Source organism: Panthera onca, chromosome C1, assembly GCF_046562875.1.
Source record: "Panthera onca isolate mPanOnc1 chromosome C1, mPanOnc1 haplotype 2, whole genome shotgun sequence".
In the NCBI taxonomy this organism is placed as follows: domain Eukaryota; kingdom Metazoa; phylum Chordata; class Mammalia; order Carnivora; family Felidae; genus Panthera; species Panthera onca.
The window spans coordinates 213,352,196-213,368,795 of NC_138346.1; the positions used below are offsets into that span (position 1 = coordinate 213,352,196).

Genomic DNA, 16,600 nt, shown 5'->3' on the forward strand with positions numbered 1-16,600 from the left:
CCTTGGTTCATGTTTCGGCAGAAGGGCACCTGGCTTTGCTTCTCTGTCTCTTCCCTCTTTATAGGAATTCTGGGTCATGAACACCTCGATCCAGAGCACGATCATTCTTCTCATTGAGCAAATCGTGGTAGCCCTTGGGGGCGAATTTAAGCTCTATCTGCCTCAGCTGATCCCACACATGCTACGTGTCTTCATGCATGACAACAGCCCAGGCCGCATCGTCTCCATCAAGGTGAGTCCATGAGGGCGTCCTCTAGAGAGATTGCCGGCATCCCTCACAGTCCGGGGATGATCAGCTAAGAGCCGAGACCCTGCTCTGAGTGACAGGGTGATGCTCCATCCGAAAGAACGCTGATCCCCGAGGCGTGCAGTTAACAGGATGTTTACAGTCCTCCCTCGATTGTCCTTGTGTTTTGTCTCCTTTCATGGCTTATTCGTGGTGAATGTTTTGTCCCACACCAGTTTTCTCTGTTGTCTAGCAGCTGATTCCGTATCAGTTGAAATCAGCTCAGAGAAAGCAAAACAATCCCTAAGCAAAATGAAAGAGGGGGGAAGTGCTGCCAAAAGAATGTAGTTCAAGACCACTTAAGGCCTTTCGAGTCCCCACAGAATTTGGAGTTACCTAAACCATCACCCCCCTCCGTGTGCTTAGATACGTGGTGCCTGCCTGTGTTTGTTCATCACCAGCCTTCTGCTCCCTCTCGCAGCTGCTGGCTGCCATCCAGCTGTTCGGCGCCAACCTGGACGACTATTTGCACTTGCTGTTGCCTCCTATCGTGAAGCTGTTTGATGCCCCTGAAGTCCCCCTGCCGTCCCGCAAGTACGCACCTGCCCTTTGGGACTAACCATCACTAACCGCAGTTAAGCCTTTCATGTTCTGTTGAAAATGTCCCTTGCTTAAGTTCCCAGGCCATCTTTCCATTTGTTGTTGTTGTTGATACCTCAGCTCCCTTTATTTTAGTTCAGAAATGTCCCAGGTTGATGGAAATCTTAGCTGTCCCCATCCCCCTGGGATATATGTTGGATCCATGTCATGTGATACCGGAGAGGCCATTCCTTCCCGTTTGGTGCCGTTAAGATAACCCTGAGCCACTTCTCGCACTTAAGGACCGTATGTTAGCAGCTACTGTCGGTTAACAATTGCAGGGCAGCGTTAGAGACGGTAGACCGCCTCACAGAGTCCTTGGACTTCACTGACTACGCCTCCCGGATCATTCACCCGATCGTTCGAACCCTGGACCAGAGCCCGGAACTGCGTCCCACGGCCATGGACACGTTGTCTTCGCTTGTCTTTCAGCTGGGGAAGAAGGTGAGGCCGCACCCCTGTGTGAACGTGCTCTTCTGCCCGGCTTTGGGAAGATGACCTTCTCTCTGAAGGTCTCTATATGTTAGTCTGTAGGTCTCAGCAACTGTCAGAGAACTGAAAGTTGTTTGCTTTTTTTGTTCCTTCATCTGTTTAGCAAATATTTCTTGAGCCACCTCTGTGGGCTAAGTGCTGTTCCGGGGGTAACGCAGTAAACAGAATGGTGTCCTTGTTCTCATGGAGCTTCGATTCCAGTGAGGCAAAGCTAGTAAGCACAGCCTGTCTCATAAGAGCACAGAGTGTCGGTGGGGGAGGGATGCTGTGTATTTAGGGTAGAGCGCGAAGGCCTCTCTCCTGAGTTGACATTTGAGCAGAGATGTAAACATCAGAATCCGAGTGAGCCCACAGGGTTGGATCCCAGCAGAAGGAGTGGCAAATGCAAAGGTGTGAGGAGGCAGCATGCTTGAAGGGTCTATGGAATCACGGAAAGGCGTGTGTCTTCAGAGGAGTGAGCTTCAGGGGAAAGGCCTTGGAGTTCAGGTCACAGAGATAAGGCAGTGGGGCACAGAGATGCAATAGGCCAGCGGTTCTCAGATGTCCCTGGACAGGCAGTGTCCGTGTCAGTTGCCGGCAGTCTGTTAGAAATGCAGATTCTCGGGCCTCTGCCCAGACCTGAGCCAGAAACTGCCTGTGGAGCCTGGCAGTCCCTGGTTTCATAAACCCTCCAGGTTATTCTGCTGCTCATCAGAATTTGCACATCACTACCGTGGGTCATGATACGTACTCTGGCTTTTACCCTAGGCAAGTCTAGAAGTCTTTGCGGGCTCTGGAGCACAGGGATACTGTGATCTGAGCTGATTACCCTCAGCGCCGTGTGGAAGAACAGACTAGGCCAAGCGGGGGAGCGGAGAGAGCACAGAGGCCTCGCAGGAGCCCAGATGGAAGATGCTGGGGACTAGGAATGTAGTGCGTGTGTGCGTGTGTGAAAGGGAGACAGAGAGAAATGATTCTTCTGAATAACACCAAGCCACCCCAAACCCAAAAGAACTAGCTACAACATAGTGGCGGTAATGATCCTTTCTCTGCTTCCCACTCTTCGGAGTGGCATCTCTGACCTCTTCCCTCTTCTCTCTCAGTACCAAATTTTCATTCCAATGGTGAATAAAGTCCTGGTACGACACCGAATCAACCATCAGCGCTATGACGTCCTCATCTGCAGAATCGTCAAGGTGAACTGCACTTTCTTTCTGTTTCAGAGTCCCCCGTTGTCTTTTCTCGTTGGTATTCACGTGGTCTTAGCTGTGGGAGCACATCTAGCTTTTTAGTTCTGAACCGGCGACGGGCAGCCCATTTCTGTAAAGATAGCCAGTTTTGCTCGGCTCTCTAGGCGACCTGGGCTCTGACGCAATGATTCGGCCCTGCCGCCGCGGCCCGCAAGTGGCTGTCCGCGCGTGGACGGGAATGAGCCCAGCCACCTGCCGGTGCGTTTTTGCTTGCGGTCACCATAGCGTGCTTCTCTAGCAGCTTGCATGTGTTACAAAATCCTCATCTTCCTTTGTTTGTTCTTTTTCCCAACCATCGGAAAATGAGGAAACTCTTCTTGGCTGTAGGGCCAAGCAAAGCCAGGCAAGGGGCTGTTTGCCACCCCTGCTCCTGACACTTCGTCCCTTTGATCACTGCCCCCAGTTGTTGGGGCTTCGCCAGCTGCGTGGCTCATACTACGGAGTCCGTGCGGTCAGTGTGACCAAGAGTGACCAGCGGAGATGGGTCCGCAGTGGGGAGTATAGCCGACCCGTGGTTCATTTTGTCCATGCGTTAAACTTTTTCCTTCTTATTGAGGTCCTGACGTTTCCAGAAGGTGGGACCCTCCCGGGGTTTAATTAAGGGTATTTTCCAAACTGGGAGGAGCTGCAGGGTTTTTCTGTGAATCTCTGGTTGCAGGGATACACCCTTGCTGATGAAGAAGAGGACCCTTTGATTTACCAGCATCGAATGCTGAGGAGTGGCCAAGGGGATGCGTTGGCCAGTGGGCCGGTAGAAACAGGACCCATGAAGAAACTGCATGTCAGCACCATCAACCTTCAAAAGGCAGGTCCATGCTTTCCGGGGGGACTTGGCAAGGAGAGGCCTGCTCTTCTCTCTTGTCTAGAACTCTTAGCTCTTGCTGCCACCAGCGTAAAACAACCAAAGACCAGCCCAAGCGTTTTTCTGAAACTCTAGGTACCGTGAACTTAGGTCATTTTGTCTGTCCCTAGGTGTCCAAATTACACATTTTTTTAATAGAGAGTAAATGTAGAACAAAGTTCTAAACTTCCTTGCAGCTTTGATAGAGTCCTTCGTTGTGAGTAACATTCTCATCTCTTACATGACTGGAGCAAAACCAGTGAGCTCCTTAGTTAGCACCGAGACTGATGCGGGCCCTTTAAAGCGGGGCTTCTCAGCCTCCCGAGACTCACAGGGCTCGCCGAACGCTGCCAGCGGGTGGAAGATACTTGCTCAGACTCAGGCGGTCCAAGGTCAGGCCTACGTTCTGCATTTCTACCGGAGTCCTATGTAAGGCCACTGCTGCTGGTCCACGGACCACATTTTGAGTAGCAAGCTTTTTCTTTTTTTAACGTTTATTTTAGTTTTGAGTGAGAGCAAGAGCGAGCGGGGAAGGGGCCTAGAGTGAGAATTCCAGGCAGGCTCCGTGCTGTCAGTACAGAGCCTGATGCGGGGCTCAAACTCACAAACCGTGAGATCGTGACCTGAGCCGAAGTCAGACACTTAACTGACTGAGTCACCCAGGCATCCCCAGCAAGATCTTTTAGATCTTTGCAGACAAATACCGAATTCTCTGTGCTGACAAAAGCCTGGGATGTAACCAGTAGTCTCACCATATATGCCACCAGCCATCCACTTAAAAAATAGGCGGGTTCAAAGCATCACTAGTCGATTGGAGCAGAATAATGGTGACGTTCCTGACTTTTAAATACATACACCGGGTTGCTTATTTCCCACGTTTTGTATTAGTGTCAGTGCTTCTGGAGACTGTAAGCAGCTCCCTGTTTGGATTTCACCATCGTAGGAGTCTTCCTTCATTAGCAGTTGCCCCACAGCAGCTGCCCTTCAAGTGTGGCATGGACCGAGATAAAGAACTGGGCAGGATTGGGTCCCAGCTGCCCTGTTCTCTGCTTTTGGCCCAGCCCGTAACGATTTGAGCACGTGTGTGTGTGTGCGCGCGCGCGTGTGTGTTGACACACAGCTTGGGACCACTGAGGCCTATCACTGACTGTTGAGCCAGGCTTCTGCACCCACACAGCCAGCTATAAAGTGACCCCTGCTGAGAAACGTTGGATGATCCGAGAGGGAGGTGGTGAAAGACCCCTGGGGCAGGCGTGACGCTGCTGTCCCTCTGTGGAGTGTGTCCTGCTAGCCCGGGACTCCAGGAGAAGGAAAAGGTCACCAGTCACCCGGCACTCCCGGGCGGTTGTCGAGGCCACCCTGCTGACACCTCACACTTCCGGGAGGGGCCGGGCAAAGAGGCCAGATGCACATTTCCACCCAGATGTGTTTTCAGCCCGCCTGGGTTCAGAATGTCCTTCCAACTAGGCAGCTGTCCACCTTCTCTTAGAGCTTTGTTCGGGCTATTTTAGGAAATTCCCCAGTAGTCTAGTTTGCTTCCAGGAAGGCTTGCTTTCTACCCAGGACTTGGAGAAAAAAGCGTCCCCCTTGCCAAACAGAAGGAAGAAAGAGCCTCTAGTTTATCTCACCTGAGAGAACAGAGCCAGTCCAGAAGGCCTCAGCAGGATCTCCGGCGCTGACTCTCAGACCCGTTTGTGCTTCCCCGTACTCGCGTGCTGAGCGCTCGGGGTCAGCGCGGCCCCCGCTTTTAGCCGCTTTCAGAGTGACAGTGCGCCACCTTGGCCATCTTTCTACTGGCTGTGCTAATAGAGGAGTTACACGGGACCAGAGACAGAAAAACCATTCGTATATGCCTCTAGGATGGCCGCCAGGATTTTCAGCAGCTTTACTGTCCTAGGAGAGGCTGTCTGGGCTTACGTTCTAAATGAATCAGCTGATGTCCTGTCAACATGCGCCAGCGTCACCGGCTGAGGCAGCCCACGGCGGGTGGCGGCAGAGGGACGGTGGCAGGTGTCAACAGTTACTACAGACCCCAGAGAAGCAAGAGTGGGTTATGTTTTCAATGAAAGGCCCATATGGGGGGCTCGGCCTGTCTGATAGATGGCGCAGTTGTCCGTGAAGCTAAGCTTTCCAAGCACTCAGTTGCTACCGTTTCTCAAACGCTAACCATAACGATAGCAATAATAACTACCGACATTTGTTGAGTGCTTTCAACGTGTCAGGCACTGGTGCGAGCACTTTATGTACATTGACTCATTTAACCCTCACCCTACGAGTTGACTCATTTAACCCTCACCCTACGAGTTAGGTGCTGTCATTACTGTCACCACCATACAGACATGGATGTTGAGGCCCTGAAAGGTTAAGTAATTTATCCAACGTCAGCTGGTAGTGGTGGAGCCAGGATTTGACCTGGGTGTCGTGACTACAGAGTCAAGTCTCTTAACCACTGTGCTGAATCACCTCCGCCTTACCCAGGCTCAACTTCACGTCATTGGAGGGAAAAGACATTAGTGATCCTCCCTTTTGTATGTCCTCAGCTTTTGAAATGCCATGCACCGAAGGGGCGCCTGGATGGCTCAGTGGGTGAAGCATCCAACTTGGGCTCAGGTCACGATCTCACAGTTTGTGGGTTCGAGCCCCACATCGGGCTCTCTGCTGCCAGCACGGATCCTCGCTTCAGATCCTCTGTCTCCTTCTCTCTCTTCCCCTCCACCCCCGGTCAAAAATAAATAAACATTTAAAAAAAATTTTTGAAGGGGGAGGGCGCCTGAATGGCTCAGTCAGTTAAGCATCTGACTTCAGCTTAAGTCATGATCTTGTGACTCACGAGTTCAAGCCCCGCCTCGGGCTCTGTGCTGACAGCTCAGAGCCTGGGGCCTGCTTTGGATTCTGTGTCTCCCTGTCTTTCTCTGCCCCTCCCCTGTTCGTACTCTGTCTCTCTCTCTAAAAAAATAAATAAAAACATTAAAAAAAATTGTGGAGGGGAGGCACCTGGGTGGCTCAGTTGGTTGGGTGTCCGACTTCAGCTCAGGTCATGATCTCGCAGTTCATGAGCTCGAGCCCCATATCAGGCTCTGTGCTGACAGCTCGGAGCCTGGAGGCTGCTTCGGATTCTGTGTTTCCGCCTCTCTCTGCCCTTCCTTCGTTCCTACTTTGTCTTTCTCTCTCTCTCTCTCTCTCAAAAAAATAAATACACATTAAAAAAAAATTTTTTTTAAATGCCATGCCCTGCAGAGCAGCTGTCCAGAGATCTTTTGTGTAGGGAGGAAGCCACAAGCCTCTGGATAGAAAAGAACTTGATGCTCCCATTTTGTTCAATAGAACAAGGTCTAAAAGTCAAGTAAGTAGTGTCAGTCTTCTTCCGGGTTCAGGGTTCTCATTGTATGATCATTGAGAATCATGCACGTAATTTTTCAGTTTGTCTCGTAACATCTTTTAGTTTCTGACATAAAATAATAGTTTATATGATGTCACTCACTGATAACTCATCAGAAGCCAGTGCAGGTCTCCAGGTGACCCCAGGGAAGTGAGAGGTTGAGTTGTTGATGGTTAGGTGGTGTAGCACATGGGGATGTCTTTCATTCCCTGGACAATTTCGCTTGAGAACCTCTGCTCTAGTTTACTCAGTTTCCCTAGTTTAGGGAAGATCCATGTGTCTGTTCTGCCAGAAAAATCTTTTTTTTTTTTTTTATTAAATTTTTTTTTGAATGTGTGTTTTTTTTTTTTAATTTTTAATGTTTATTTATTTTTGAGAGAGACAGAGACAGAGTGTGGACGGGGGAGGGGCAGAGAGAGGGAGACACAGAATCCGAAACAGGCTCCAGGCTCTGAGCTATCAGCCCAGAGCCCGACACGGGGCTCGAACTCACAACCCATGAGATCGTGACCTGAGCTGAAGTCGGACGCTTAACCGACTGAGCCACCCAGGCGCCCCTTGAATGTTTAATTTTGATAGAGAGAGAGAGAGAGAGAGAGCGCGCGCGCGCGCGCACGCGCGCGCGCACGAGTGGGGGAGGGGCAGAGGGAGAGGAAGACACAGAATCTGAAGCAGGCTCCAGGCTCTGAGCTGTCAGCACAGAGCCCGACGCGGGGCTCGAACTCCCGAGCCGTGAGATGATGACCTGAGCTGAAGTCGGACGCTCAGCCGACTGAGCCACCCAGGAGCCCCTGGAAAATCTTCTAAGAATATATTTTAGGGGTGCCTGGGTGGCTTAGGCATTTAAGTGTCCAGCTCTTGACTTGGGCTCAGGTCATGATTTTGAGATTTGTGGGATCAAGCACCATGTTAGGCTGTGCACTGATGGCGTGGAGCCTGCTTGGGATGTCTCTTTCCCTCTCTCTCTCTGCCCCTCCCCAGCTCGCACTCTCTCTCTCTCTCTCTCTCTCTCTTTTTCTCTCTCTCTCTCAAAAAAATAACATAAAATTTTTTTTAAGAGTATGTTGTAAAAATTGGGCTAGGCCAGTTTAAAGAAATGTCATTTTGATAATAATAGCAATCATTTTTTGCTCTTCCCTTCCAGCCGGGCACTTTAGATATTTTATCCCTTGATGCAGAAGACTGAGGCTTAGATGCAACACAAGTAATTTGCCCAGAGTGCTACACCTGCCGAGTGGCGGATCCAGGATTCCCACTGGTGTGCCTGACTTCGCAGTTACAGGTGCTCACAGGAGCGCTAACTTTGTGCCAAGCACTGGTATAAATCTCTTACACATATTCAACCTAATTAATCCTTAAAACACCCTATGAGGTGGGACCTATTGCCCTCATTTTACAAGTGAGGAAACAGGCACAGAGAAGTAACTTGCCCGACGTCAGACAGCCAGTGAGTTAGATAACAGCCGTTTGAGCTCAAGCTGCCGAGCTCCAGAGGCTGGACCTTCCCGCCCCGCTCCCTGAGCTTCCCCTGGTCATAACCCTTCGTGCCTGGAATGCTCCGCGTCTTGAGGAAAGTTGGAGGGAATAGATCAGAAAGTAAAAATTGGATCTGTTCCATTCCTTCTGTCCCGTTCCGCCACAGTGCCGCGCGCTCTGGGCTCAGGCTCGCCTGATCGTAACGTGGTTCACGGTGGTGTGAACCTGGGCGTTTTCCCTCTCCCTGTGTGACCCTCTGCTGTCAGGTGAGCCAGTGTCCTCATGCAGAGGGCCCAGGGCCCGTCACACACTGCAGGGGGCGTTAGACTTTGTTGAACGCGTCCTGTGTGCGACGGCCCCATCCATCATGGGTCTGTAGAGCTGTCGGCTTTGCTGATAGAGGTAGGGTCCGGCACAAATGAGTGGTAAAACAGTCTTTTTCTTTATCGTGCTATATTCCAAAGGTTGCCGCTTTTGTTTTGTGACTGCTAATTAGATGTTGCTCTTTTGTATTTGCGCTCTGAGGGAATTTGGTCACGGGAGGTAACGACTTCATAAATCAAAGACAGAATAATCATTAAATAGATGAGGGCTCTTCACAACTGGCCCTTGAAGCTGATGGTTTTCCGTTGTCGCCTGGGGATCGCAGGCCTGGGGAGCTGCCAGAAGGGTCTCCAAAGATGACTGGCTAGAATGGCTGAGGCGGCTGAGTCTGGAGCTCCTGAAGGACTCGTCTTCACCTTCCCTGCGCTCGTGCTGGGCCCTGGCTCAGGCCTACAACCCGATGGCCAGGTATGTCGTGGCCAGCCGCCCGCCCTCCCCCCCCCCCCCCCTTCAGTGTGGGATCAAGAGACTCAGCACAGAGAAAACCATATATAAGTTCCTTTTTATCAGCGGTAGCAGTAAAAGGGGCTAGTATTTTTAATTTTGCCAACTCGTGGTGGAAAAAATAAAAAGGCAAATTGAACAAGCTCATGTCACAGGAAAAGCACCCATCTTAACCTTGCTGAGATTTAGGTCCAGAATTTTAATTACAACGTCCTTTACAACTCTGAAAACAACGATGTAACGGTTTACTCTAACTGCTTTCCGATAATAATGATACTCTAATTCTTTACTGCTGCATTACACATAACCCCAGAACTTACTGGTCTTAAACGACGACAGTCATTTGTTTTGCTCATGAATCTGCAGTTTGGACATGACCTGTGGGGACAGCTCGTCTCTGCTTCAGTGTCAGTGGGGCTGTTTGTCCGGGGGTCAGAGGACCCACTTTCAAGGTGGCTCATCCACACGTCTGGCAGGTTGGGGCTTTTTTTTTTAATGTTTATTTTTGAGAGAGAGAGAGAGAGAGAGAGAGAGACCGTGAGTTGGGAAGGAGCAGAGAGAGGGGGAGAGACAGAGTCCAAAGCAGGCTCCAGGCCCGAGCTGTCAGCAAAGAGCCCGATGTGGGGAATGAACCCACGAACTGTGAGATCATGACCTGAGCCCAAGTCGGACACTTAATCGACTGAGCCCCCTAGGCGCCCCGTTGGAGCTTTTGAGTGGGAACTGCTCTGGCTAGGAGCCTTGGTTCCTCTCCGTGTGGCTCATTCTGTGGGGATCATTCACAGAATACTGGCGGGTTCAAGACTGAATGTCCCCAGGGGAACAAGGCAGAAGTGTATGATATTTGTATGACGTGGCCTTGGAAGTCACACAGTGTCACTTCTGCCACACTCTGTAGTTCAAGGCAGTCACAGAAGCCCACTCACATTCACGGGGAGGAGATTATGGATGCTGTCCATCGATAGGGGAGTAGGAAGATTCTAGGAGAACATGTGGAAGAAGAGAGACTGTGGCAGCCATCTTTGAGAAATAGAATTTGCCATAAAAAAAATACTGTTTTAAATAATAAATCTCAAACAGCCATTGAAGATTTGGTTTATAAAAAGTTTCACTGCATGTAAAAGATTTACAGTATAATGTAAACGAACAAAATGGAATACAAGATGGTGTGTGTGATTTCAACTATTAAAAACACTTGTACAGAGGGAAGAGATTAGAAAGTAATACAGCAGTGATTAAGTAGGAAGGCCTAAGGAGTATTTTTTTTAATGTTTTTCTGTTTTCCAGATTTTTCTATGACGGATAATTATTTATAATGGGGCATAAAATGCTATTTTTTATGCTTTAAAAATAGTTCCTAGGATTTCCCTGGTCGCACAGTGTGCAGATTTCACATGCTCAGCTGATGGAGCATATCTCTCTTCTGCCCCAGGTCATGTTCGAACACAACGTCATCCAAAAGAGGCTTGTGATAAAACGTGCACGTATGCGTTTATCACTGTAGTGCCAACTGTGTGCATTTGGCCTTGGATGTAGGTCAGAAAGTTTATTTCTTAATTTACACGGGACTTCTTTTGGTCTTCGTGTTATCCTTTGAATTTCACATTTTGTTTTTTCCAGAAGATTCCAAAATTAGATGCTTGGTCTGGTTTAACCTTTTTTAATGTGTAATAAAAAGCATATGTAGAGGCATGAAATGCTCAACCCATCCATCATAAGCATATCTTATAGTTTCCAAGCCCCTTCCCCCACCATTCACCACAAAAGGGCATGGGATTAAAGTTCAGATGTCGTCGGGCACGGCAAATATGTCTGTTCGTGTGATGCTTTGATGATTTAAAGTAGTTGTAGTGATCTTAGAAATGACACCTCTGGTTCCAGGTCTCCAGTGGTGAGGTTGGCGTAGGGGATCCTTCGGGATTCTATTCGCTAACGCTTTTAGTTTCTTAAGTCCTGTTGTGCGTCTGTGACCATTCAGCTAAGGGTTCTGGTCGTGTTTTGAAAGGCAGTCATAGGTGCTGCCTCTGCCGCTTCCGATCGTAGGAATTTGGACATTACCTGAGAAGGATCCCAAGAATCCTTTGGAGATGATCATATTCTGAATCGGCTGATGCCAACTTCTGTGCTGGAAGTCCCCTTTCTGTTCGTCCCCCCTCCCACTGAAGAGAAAAAATGCAAACTCTGCTAAGAAACATGCCTGTGAGACAGGCTATTGCCCCTCGCACCCCCACGCAGCTTGCTGTGCGCACAGCGTCTGTGCCTGCGCTGTAAATACAGGAGTCACTGGCCACGTGTGCTTGCACGAACGGAATTAAAATTAAACAGAACTTAACATTCCGTTCCTCAGGCACACTTCACCACGGTTCAGGTACTCAGTGGCCAGTGGCTACCGTATCGGACAGATACAGAGCGTTTCCAGCACGTTCTGATGGACAGCACCTGTCTGTGAAAGTCAGTGACGCCGGGAGTAGATTGGCGGGTGTGACTTGATGGCACCGGGCAGAGGCACGAGAGGCATTGCCAACATCTTTTTCCGCTCTCTCCGCCTTCAGGGATCTTTTCAACGCCGCGTTTGTGTCCTGCTGGTCTGAACTGAATGAAGACCAGCAGGATGAACTCATCAGGAGCATCGAGCTGGCCCTCACCTCGCAGGACATCGCCGAAGTCACGCAAACTCTCTTAAACTTGGCTGAATTCATGGAACACAGTGACAAGGTGAGATGCTCCGCCGTTGTCCGGATGGAGCCCGACAGGAGCCAGGTGGGAGGGAGAAGTGGCCCGGCCCCCGCGCTCCTACGCTGTGGGTTCTGTTCTGCCCTAGGGCCCCCTGCCACTGAGAGACGACAACGGCATCGTCCTGCTGGGCGAGAGGGCCGCCAAGTGCCGAGCATATGCCAAAGCACTACACTACAAAGAGCTGGAGTTCCAGAAAGGTCCCACCCCCGCCATCCTAGAGTCTCTCATCAGGTAGGCTCGAAACCCTTTTTAATCGCCGCCTTCATCTGAAATGACCTCTCTCCCCTCCGCCGCCTGGTACCAAATCGCCGCTGTCACGTGGAGACTTATGCTCCGTGAAATCGGCCGCCCGGTCCAGCCAGCACGTTTAAATGCGATGTGGTTGCGGACGGCCCTCCCCGCTGTCGGAGCCGTAATTGTCACTTCTGTTAACCCTCAGCACATGGGCTCCCGTTGTTTTCCAACCTGGGCCTGCTTGTCCCAGGGAAATCAGTCCAGAAGCGATTCCGGGGCAGTAGCAGCCTAGGAGCGATGAATTTGACACGGGGGTTCCATCGCCGTCTCTGGTGGGAGTAAAGTACTGACTCCACTGCCCCAAGGGCCACTGGGGTTTTGCTGCCCGAGTCTTCCTCCTCTGGGGTTCTTTGAATCTAAGAGGCAGAGCGAAGTCTGAGACTCAGTGATCTTTTCCCTTGGTTTGGTCATGCGTTCTCCTCTCATAAGACGGTTTTGAGTCTTCTGGGCATGGACAAAAATAGGTTGTTTAATAAATTTTCTGCTGTTACGAAATTAGAAGCAGCCTCAAATGTTAGCGCCAGCTCCCAGAGAACCGTTCGCTTCCCCTAATGATTATCAGAGAATATTAACTCTGGGATCTAATTATCTTCATGTAAATGCTAACACGGTTGATTGTTTCACTACAGATAGTTTAGGGGAAAATCACCCAGCTAATAAGTACCTCCTTTGTGGCTGAAACAGTCTGCTGTGTGTGGTGCTTCCTTCATTTGAGAGAATAATCAAATAGCCAGCTTCCCTGCCAGGCCTGCTTTTGAGTCAATGCTGAGTATTCCTTTAAACACCTTAAAAAGTGACCAAAAGGCGAGAGAGTCATGTTTTTGTCCAAGTGAGGTGAACTTGGAGAGACCATTGATTTCTACGATATCACATACCGACAGATATAAACATGCCATCCTCTGGGGTCGGCTTCCATTTCAGATTAGGTCCAGCAGATGTGAAAACCTGCATTTCTCCCCCCCCCCCCCCCCCCCCCCGCCCCAGCTTTGGTAATATTGTCTTCCTTGATAACTGATAGAAAATCTGGCAACTGAATATAATAACCTCAGTGTCAAAGAACCAGATTTGCGTGTCAGTTTCCTTGCTGAGCTTTCTCTGTTTGACAGCTCTCTGAAACCTCCGTGGTGCCACCCCAGGTTTTTCTCCGTATTTGAAACAATCACAGAAGCGTTAGTGTGTATACGGATTTGTAACAGGAAGGTATAGTCAGAGGCCGGGAAAAGTGTCCAAGAAAGCCATTAACTTCTTATGCCAGTATAACTGAAAATGAGTCCTCAGAAATCCCTGCAGACTGATCTTGACCTTAAGAACACAGACAAATAGAGACCTGTGCTCCCAGATGGAGCCAGTGCTCTGAGCTCCGGTTTTGTCCCGGCCTGACTGAGCCGAGTTCACAGTGCTGCCTCCCGTCTTCCCGTAACGTCACTTTTCTGTTTCCACTGGCTGCTTTTCCCACTGAAAACTGCACTTCCTACGCACCGTGGCAATGTTCTGCCATCGTCGTCCCCACAGAAAGTTTTAAGAAACGGGCTTAGGCAAAGGTGCTGTTAGAGAATGTGCACCCAGCACCACCCCAGTCCTCTAGCCGAGCCTCGTGGAAATTCCTCCCAGGGGTCCCACCGCTGGTGGTTGCGTGTCCCTGAGTTACTGCTTGGGTCCTGTGTTGGAGACACGGCTCCTCAGTGATAGATTGAACTCCCTTCCTCGCAGTGGCTGCCGGGGAGCTCACAGCTCACCTCACAGCTGGCCCACCTCTAATAGACTCTAACTTGACCTCTAACAGACGACAGACCCTCGACCTCTTTTGTCTGCCGCCCTCTCTCCCCTCCCAGCTTTCTTTTGTCTTTCCTGCTCTTTCCCTTCACTGTTTGTGCCCTTTCTGAAAGGTTATTCTGGTATCTATCTTTGAGTCGACCGCCTTAAATTCTCTTTGAAACGATCAGGTTAACTGTTCACAAAAATGTCTTTGCACAGCTGTTCCTTAGTTTTTGTTTTTGTATCTAAAAGCTGTGCTGTGCTGACAGTACTTTTCTCTTGCTACTGGTCTGACTTCCCACCTCTTGACGTTTCTACTATTTACTCCAGGACAAATTAAATCTCACATGTAATCCTCAAACCAGGCTCACAGTGAGACATTATAAACGACTCCCATCTCCTCAAAGCTTGTATATATCAGTAAGTATAATTGCTTCATAAGGGAACAGAGGGTTAAATGGTATTGAATTATTTGTAAACATACACACACCCCGGCTTTTACTTGGTTAGCCTGTAGCATTAGGTTAAGGTCTAGTGCCTGCTGACTCAGACCATTAGGGCCGCTGTAACAAATTGCCATAGACGGGGGGCTTACACAAGAAACACTTTTCACAGTTCCGGAAGCTGGGAAGTCCAAGGTCAGGATGTTAGCACCGTTGGGTTCTGGAGAGCACCCTCTTCCAGGTTGCCCCACGGACGACTTCTCTCTGTGTGCTCAAGCGGCAAAGAGCAGAGAACAAGCTCTTTGGGCTTTTTTTTTTTTTTTTTAATGTCTCTTTTTATTTTGAGAGGAAGAGAGAACGCGTGAGCAGGGGAGAGGCAGAGAGAGAGAGGGAGAGCAAGAATCCCCAACAGGCTCTGTGCTGAAAGCACACAGCCCAGCACAGGGCTTGAACTCACAAACCATGAGATCATGACCTGAGCCAACACCGAGAGTTGGATGCTCAACCGACTGAGCCCCCAGGCTGTTTTTTGATGAGGGCCCTAATCCCGTTTGTGAGGGCTCTACCGTCACGGTCTACTGATCACCTCCCAAAGACCCTACTTCCCAATCCCATCACACTGGGAGTTAGCCTTCAGCACAGGAATTTGGGGAGACATAAACATTCAGTCCACAGCATTCCTCTCCCGGCCCCCCAAATGCATGTCCTTCTTAAATGCAAACTCCATCCATTCCATCACAACAGCCCCAAAGTCAACCCATTCCAGGATCAGCTCTAAAGTCTCATCTAAATATCATCTAAATCAGGGGTAGACTTGAGAATCTAGGTACAGTTCATCCTGAGGCAAAATTTGTCTCTGGCTGCGAACCTGTGAAAACAAACAAGTTACATGCTTCCAGAATACACTGATGGGGCAGTAACAGGAGAGCCATCCCCATTCCAAGAGACACGGGGAAGAAGGAAAGGGTGACAGGTCCCACGCAAGGCAAACTTCATGAGATCTCCAGAGTAATCGCTTTTGGCTGGATCCTCTGCTCTCCAAGCCCTCTGGGTAACGGTCCGCCTTCTGGACCTGCTAGGGCAGAGGTCCTGGCCCCACAGCTCCGCCGGCTACACGGCCCGGCGGTGGCTCTACCCCCACAGCTTTGGGCAGAGTTCACGGGCCTGTTAAAAGCAAGGCAATGGTCCTCCTGTTTGAAAACAAGCAGGCAGCCCTGCTGATCTCTGAATCAACTTCAGGATCATTCTCTTCTTGTTCACAGCCAAATAGCTCCATAGTCCCGTCCTGTAAAATCCAGGAAGTTCAACAGCCTTCCTTCATTCCCTCCTGTCTCTTTGCCCGTCTGTTCAATGTGGTAGTTTTCCTGCCGGAGTAGCTGATTAGGTCCATGCTTCATGACACCCAGTCCCCTGAGCAAAGCCTCACGTGGCCATACCCTTCGTGCTCTCCCCGAATGCACGCACTCATTTCTCACGGCAGAGATAGGCTGAGAATTTCCCAAATCTTTAAGTCCCGGCTCCTTTTTCGCTGTTGCTTCTCTCCTCTCTCATTTTACCCTAAGCAGTCAGGAAGAACCAAGCCACTCCTCCTCAGTTTGCCTAGAAATCTCCTCAGCTGATACCCAGGGTCATCATTCACAAGTTCTACCTTCCACCAAACACTACGGCGTTGAGCACAATTTGGGCAAAATTTTTGCCACTTTATAACAAGGCTTGCCTTTTCTCTCTTCCCCGATAACCCGTCTTCCTTTCCGTCGGAGAACTCGTCAGAATGGCCTTTACCATCATATTTCTATCACCGTTCTGTTCACAACTATGCATGTTCTCTAAGAAGACAGAAGCGTTCTCTCTGGTTCTCTTTTTTTTCTTGCTGAGCTTTCACCAGAATTTGCCTTTGAGAGTCCATTCACGGTAGTCTGGGCTTTCTCTAGCATGCAGCCCAAAACTCTCCCAGCCTCTGCCCATCACCCTGTTCCAGAGCCACTTCGTCGTTTCTAGGTGTTTGGTACAGCAGCACCCCGCATCTTGGTACCAGTTTCCTGTTTCAGTCCATTCGGGCCGCTGTAACAAAATACCACGGACCGGGGGCTTAATCAGCTTTGACTTCTCACGGCTCTGGAGGCTGGGCAGCCCACAGTCAGGGAGCAGCACGGTTGGGTACTGGTGGCACCCTCTTCCAGGTTGCCACGTTGCCACCTTCTCACTGTGTCCTCACGTGGCTGAAAGCAGAGCTCAGCCTCTCTGGGGTCTCTTTCATAAGGG

The 16,600-nt window shown here is 49.9% G+C and overlaps 1 protein-coding gene across 2 annotated transcripts in view; it reads left to right on the forward strand.

Moving 5' to 3' along the window:
• Nucleotides 1-16,600, forward strand: part of MTOR (mechanistic target of rapamycin kinase) — a 131,595-nt gene that overhangs the window by 44,721 nt on the left and 70,274 nt on the right. For both annotated transcript variants that reach the window (XM_078452436.1, XM_060621606.2), the window contains exons 21-28: nucleotides 65-232; nucleotides 708-820; nucleotides 1,147-1,309; nucleotides 2,440-2,532; nucleotides 3,245-3,391; nucleotides 8,932-9,074; nucleotides 11,663-11,825; nucleotides 11,932-12,077. In XM_078452436.1, the coding sequence (XP_078308562.1) occupies nucleotides 65-232; nucleotides 708-820; nucleotides 1,147-1,309; nucleotides 2,440-2,532; nucleotides 3,245-3,391; nucleotides 8,932-9,074; nucleotides 11,663-11,825; nucleotides 11,932-12,077 (1,136 nt within the window). The remainder of the gene's footprint in view (nucleotides 1-64; nucleotides 233-707; nucleotides 821-1,146; nucleotides 1,310-2,439; nucleotides 2,533-3,244; nucleotides 3,392-8,931; nucleotides 9,075-11,662; nucleotides 11,826-11,931; nucleotides 12,078-16,600) is intronic.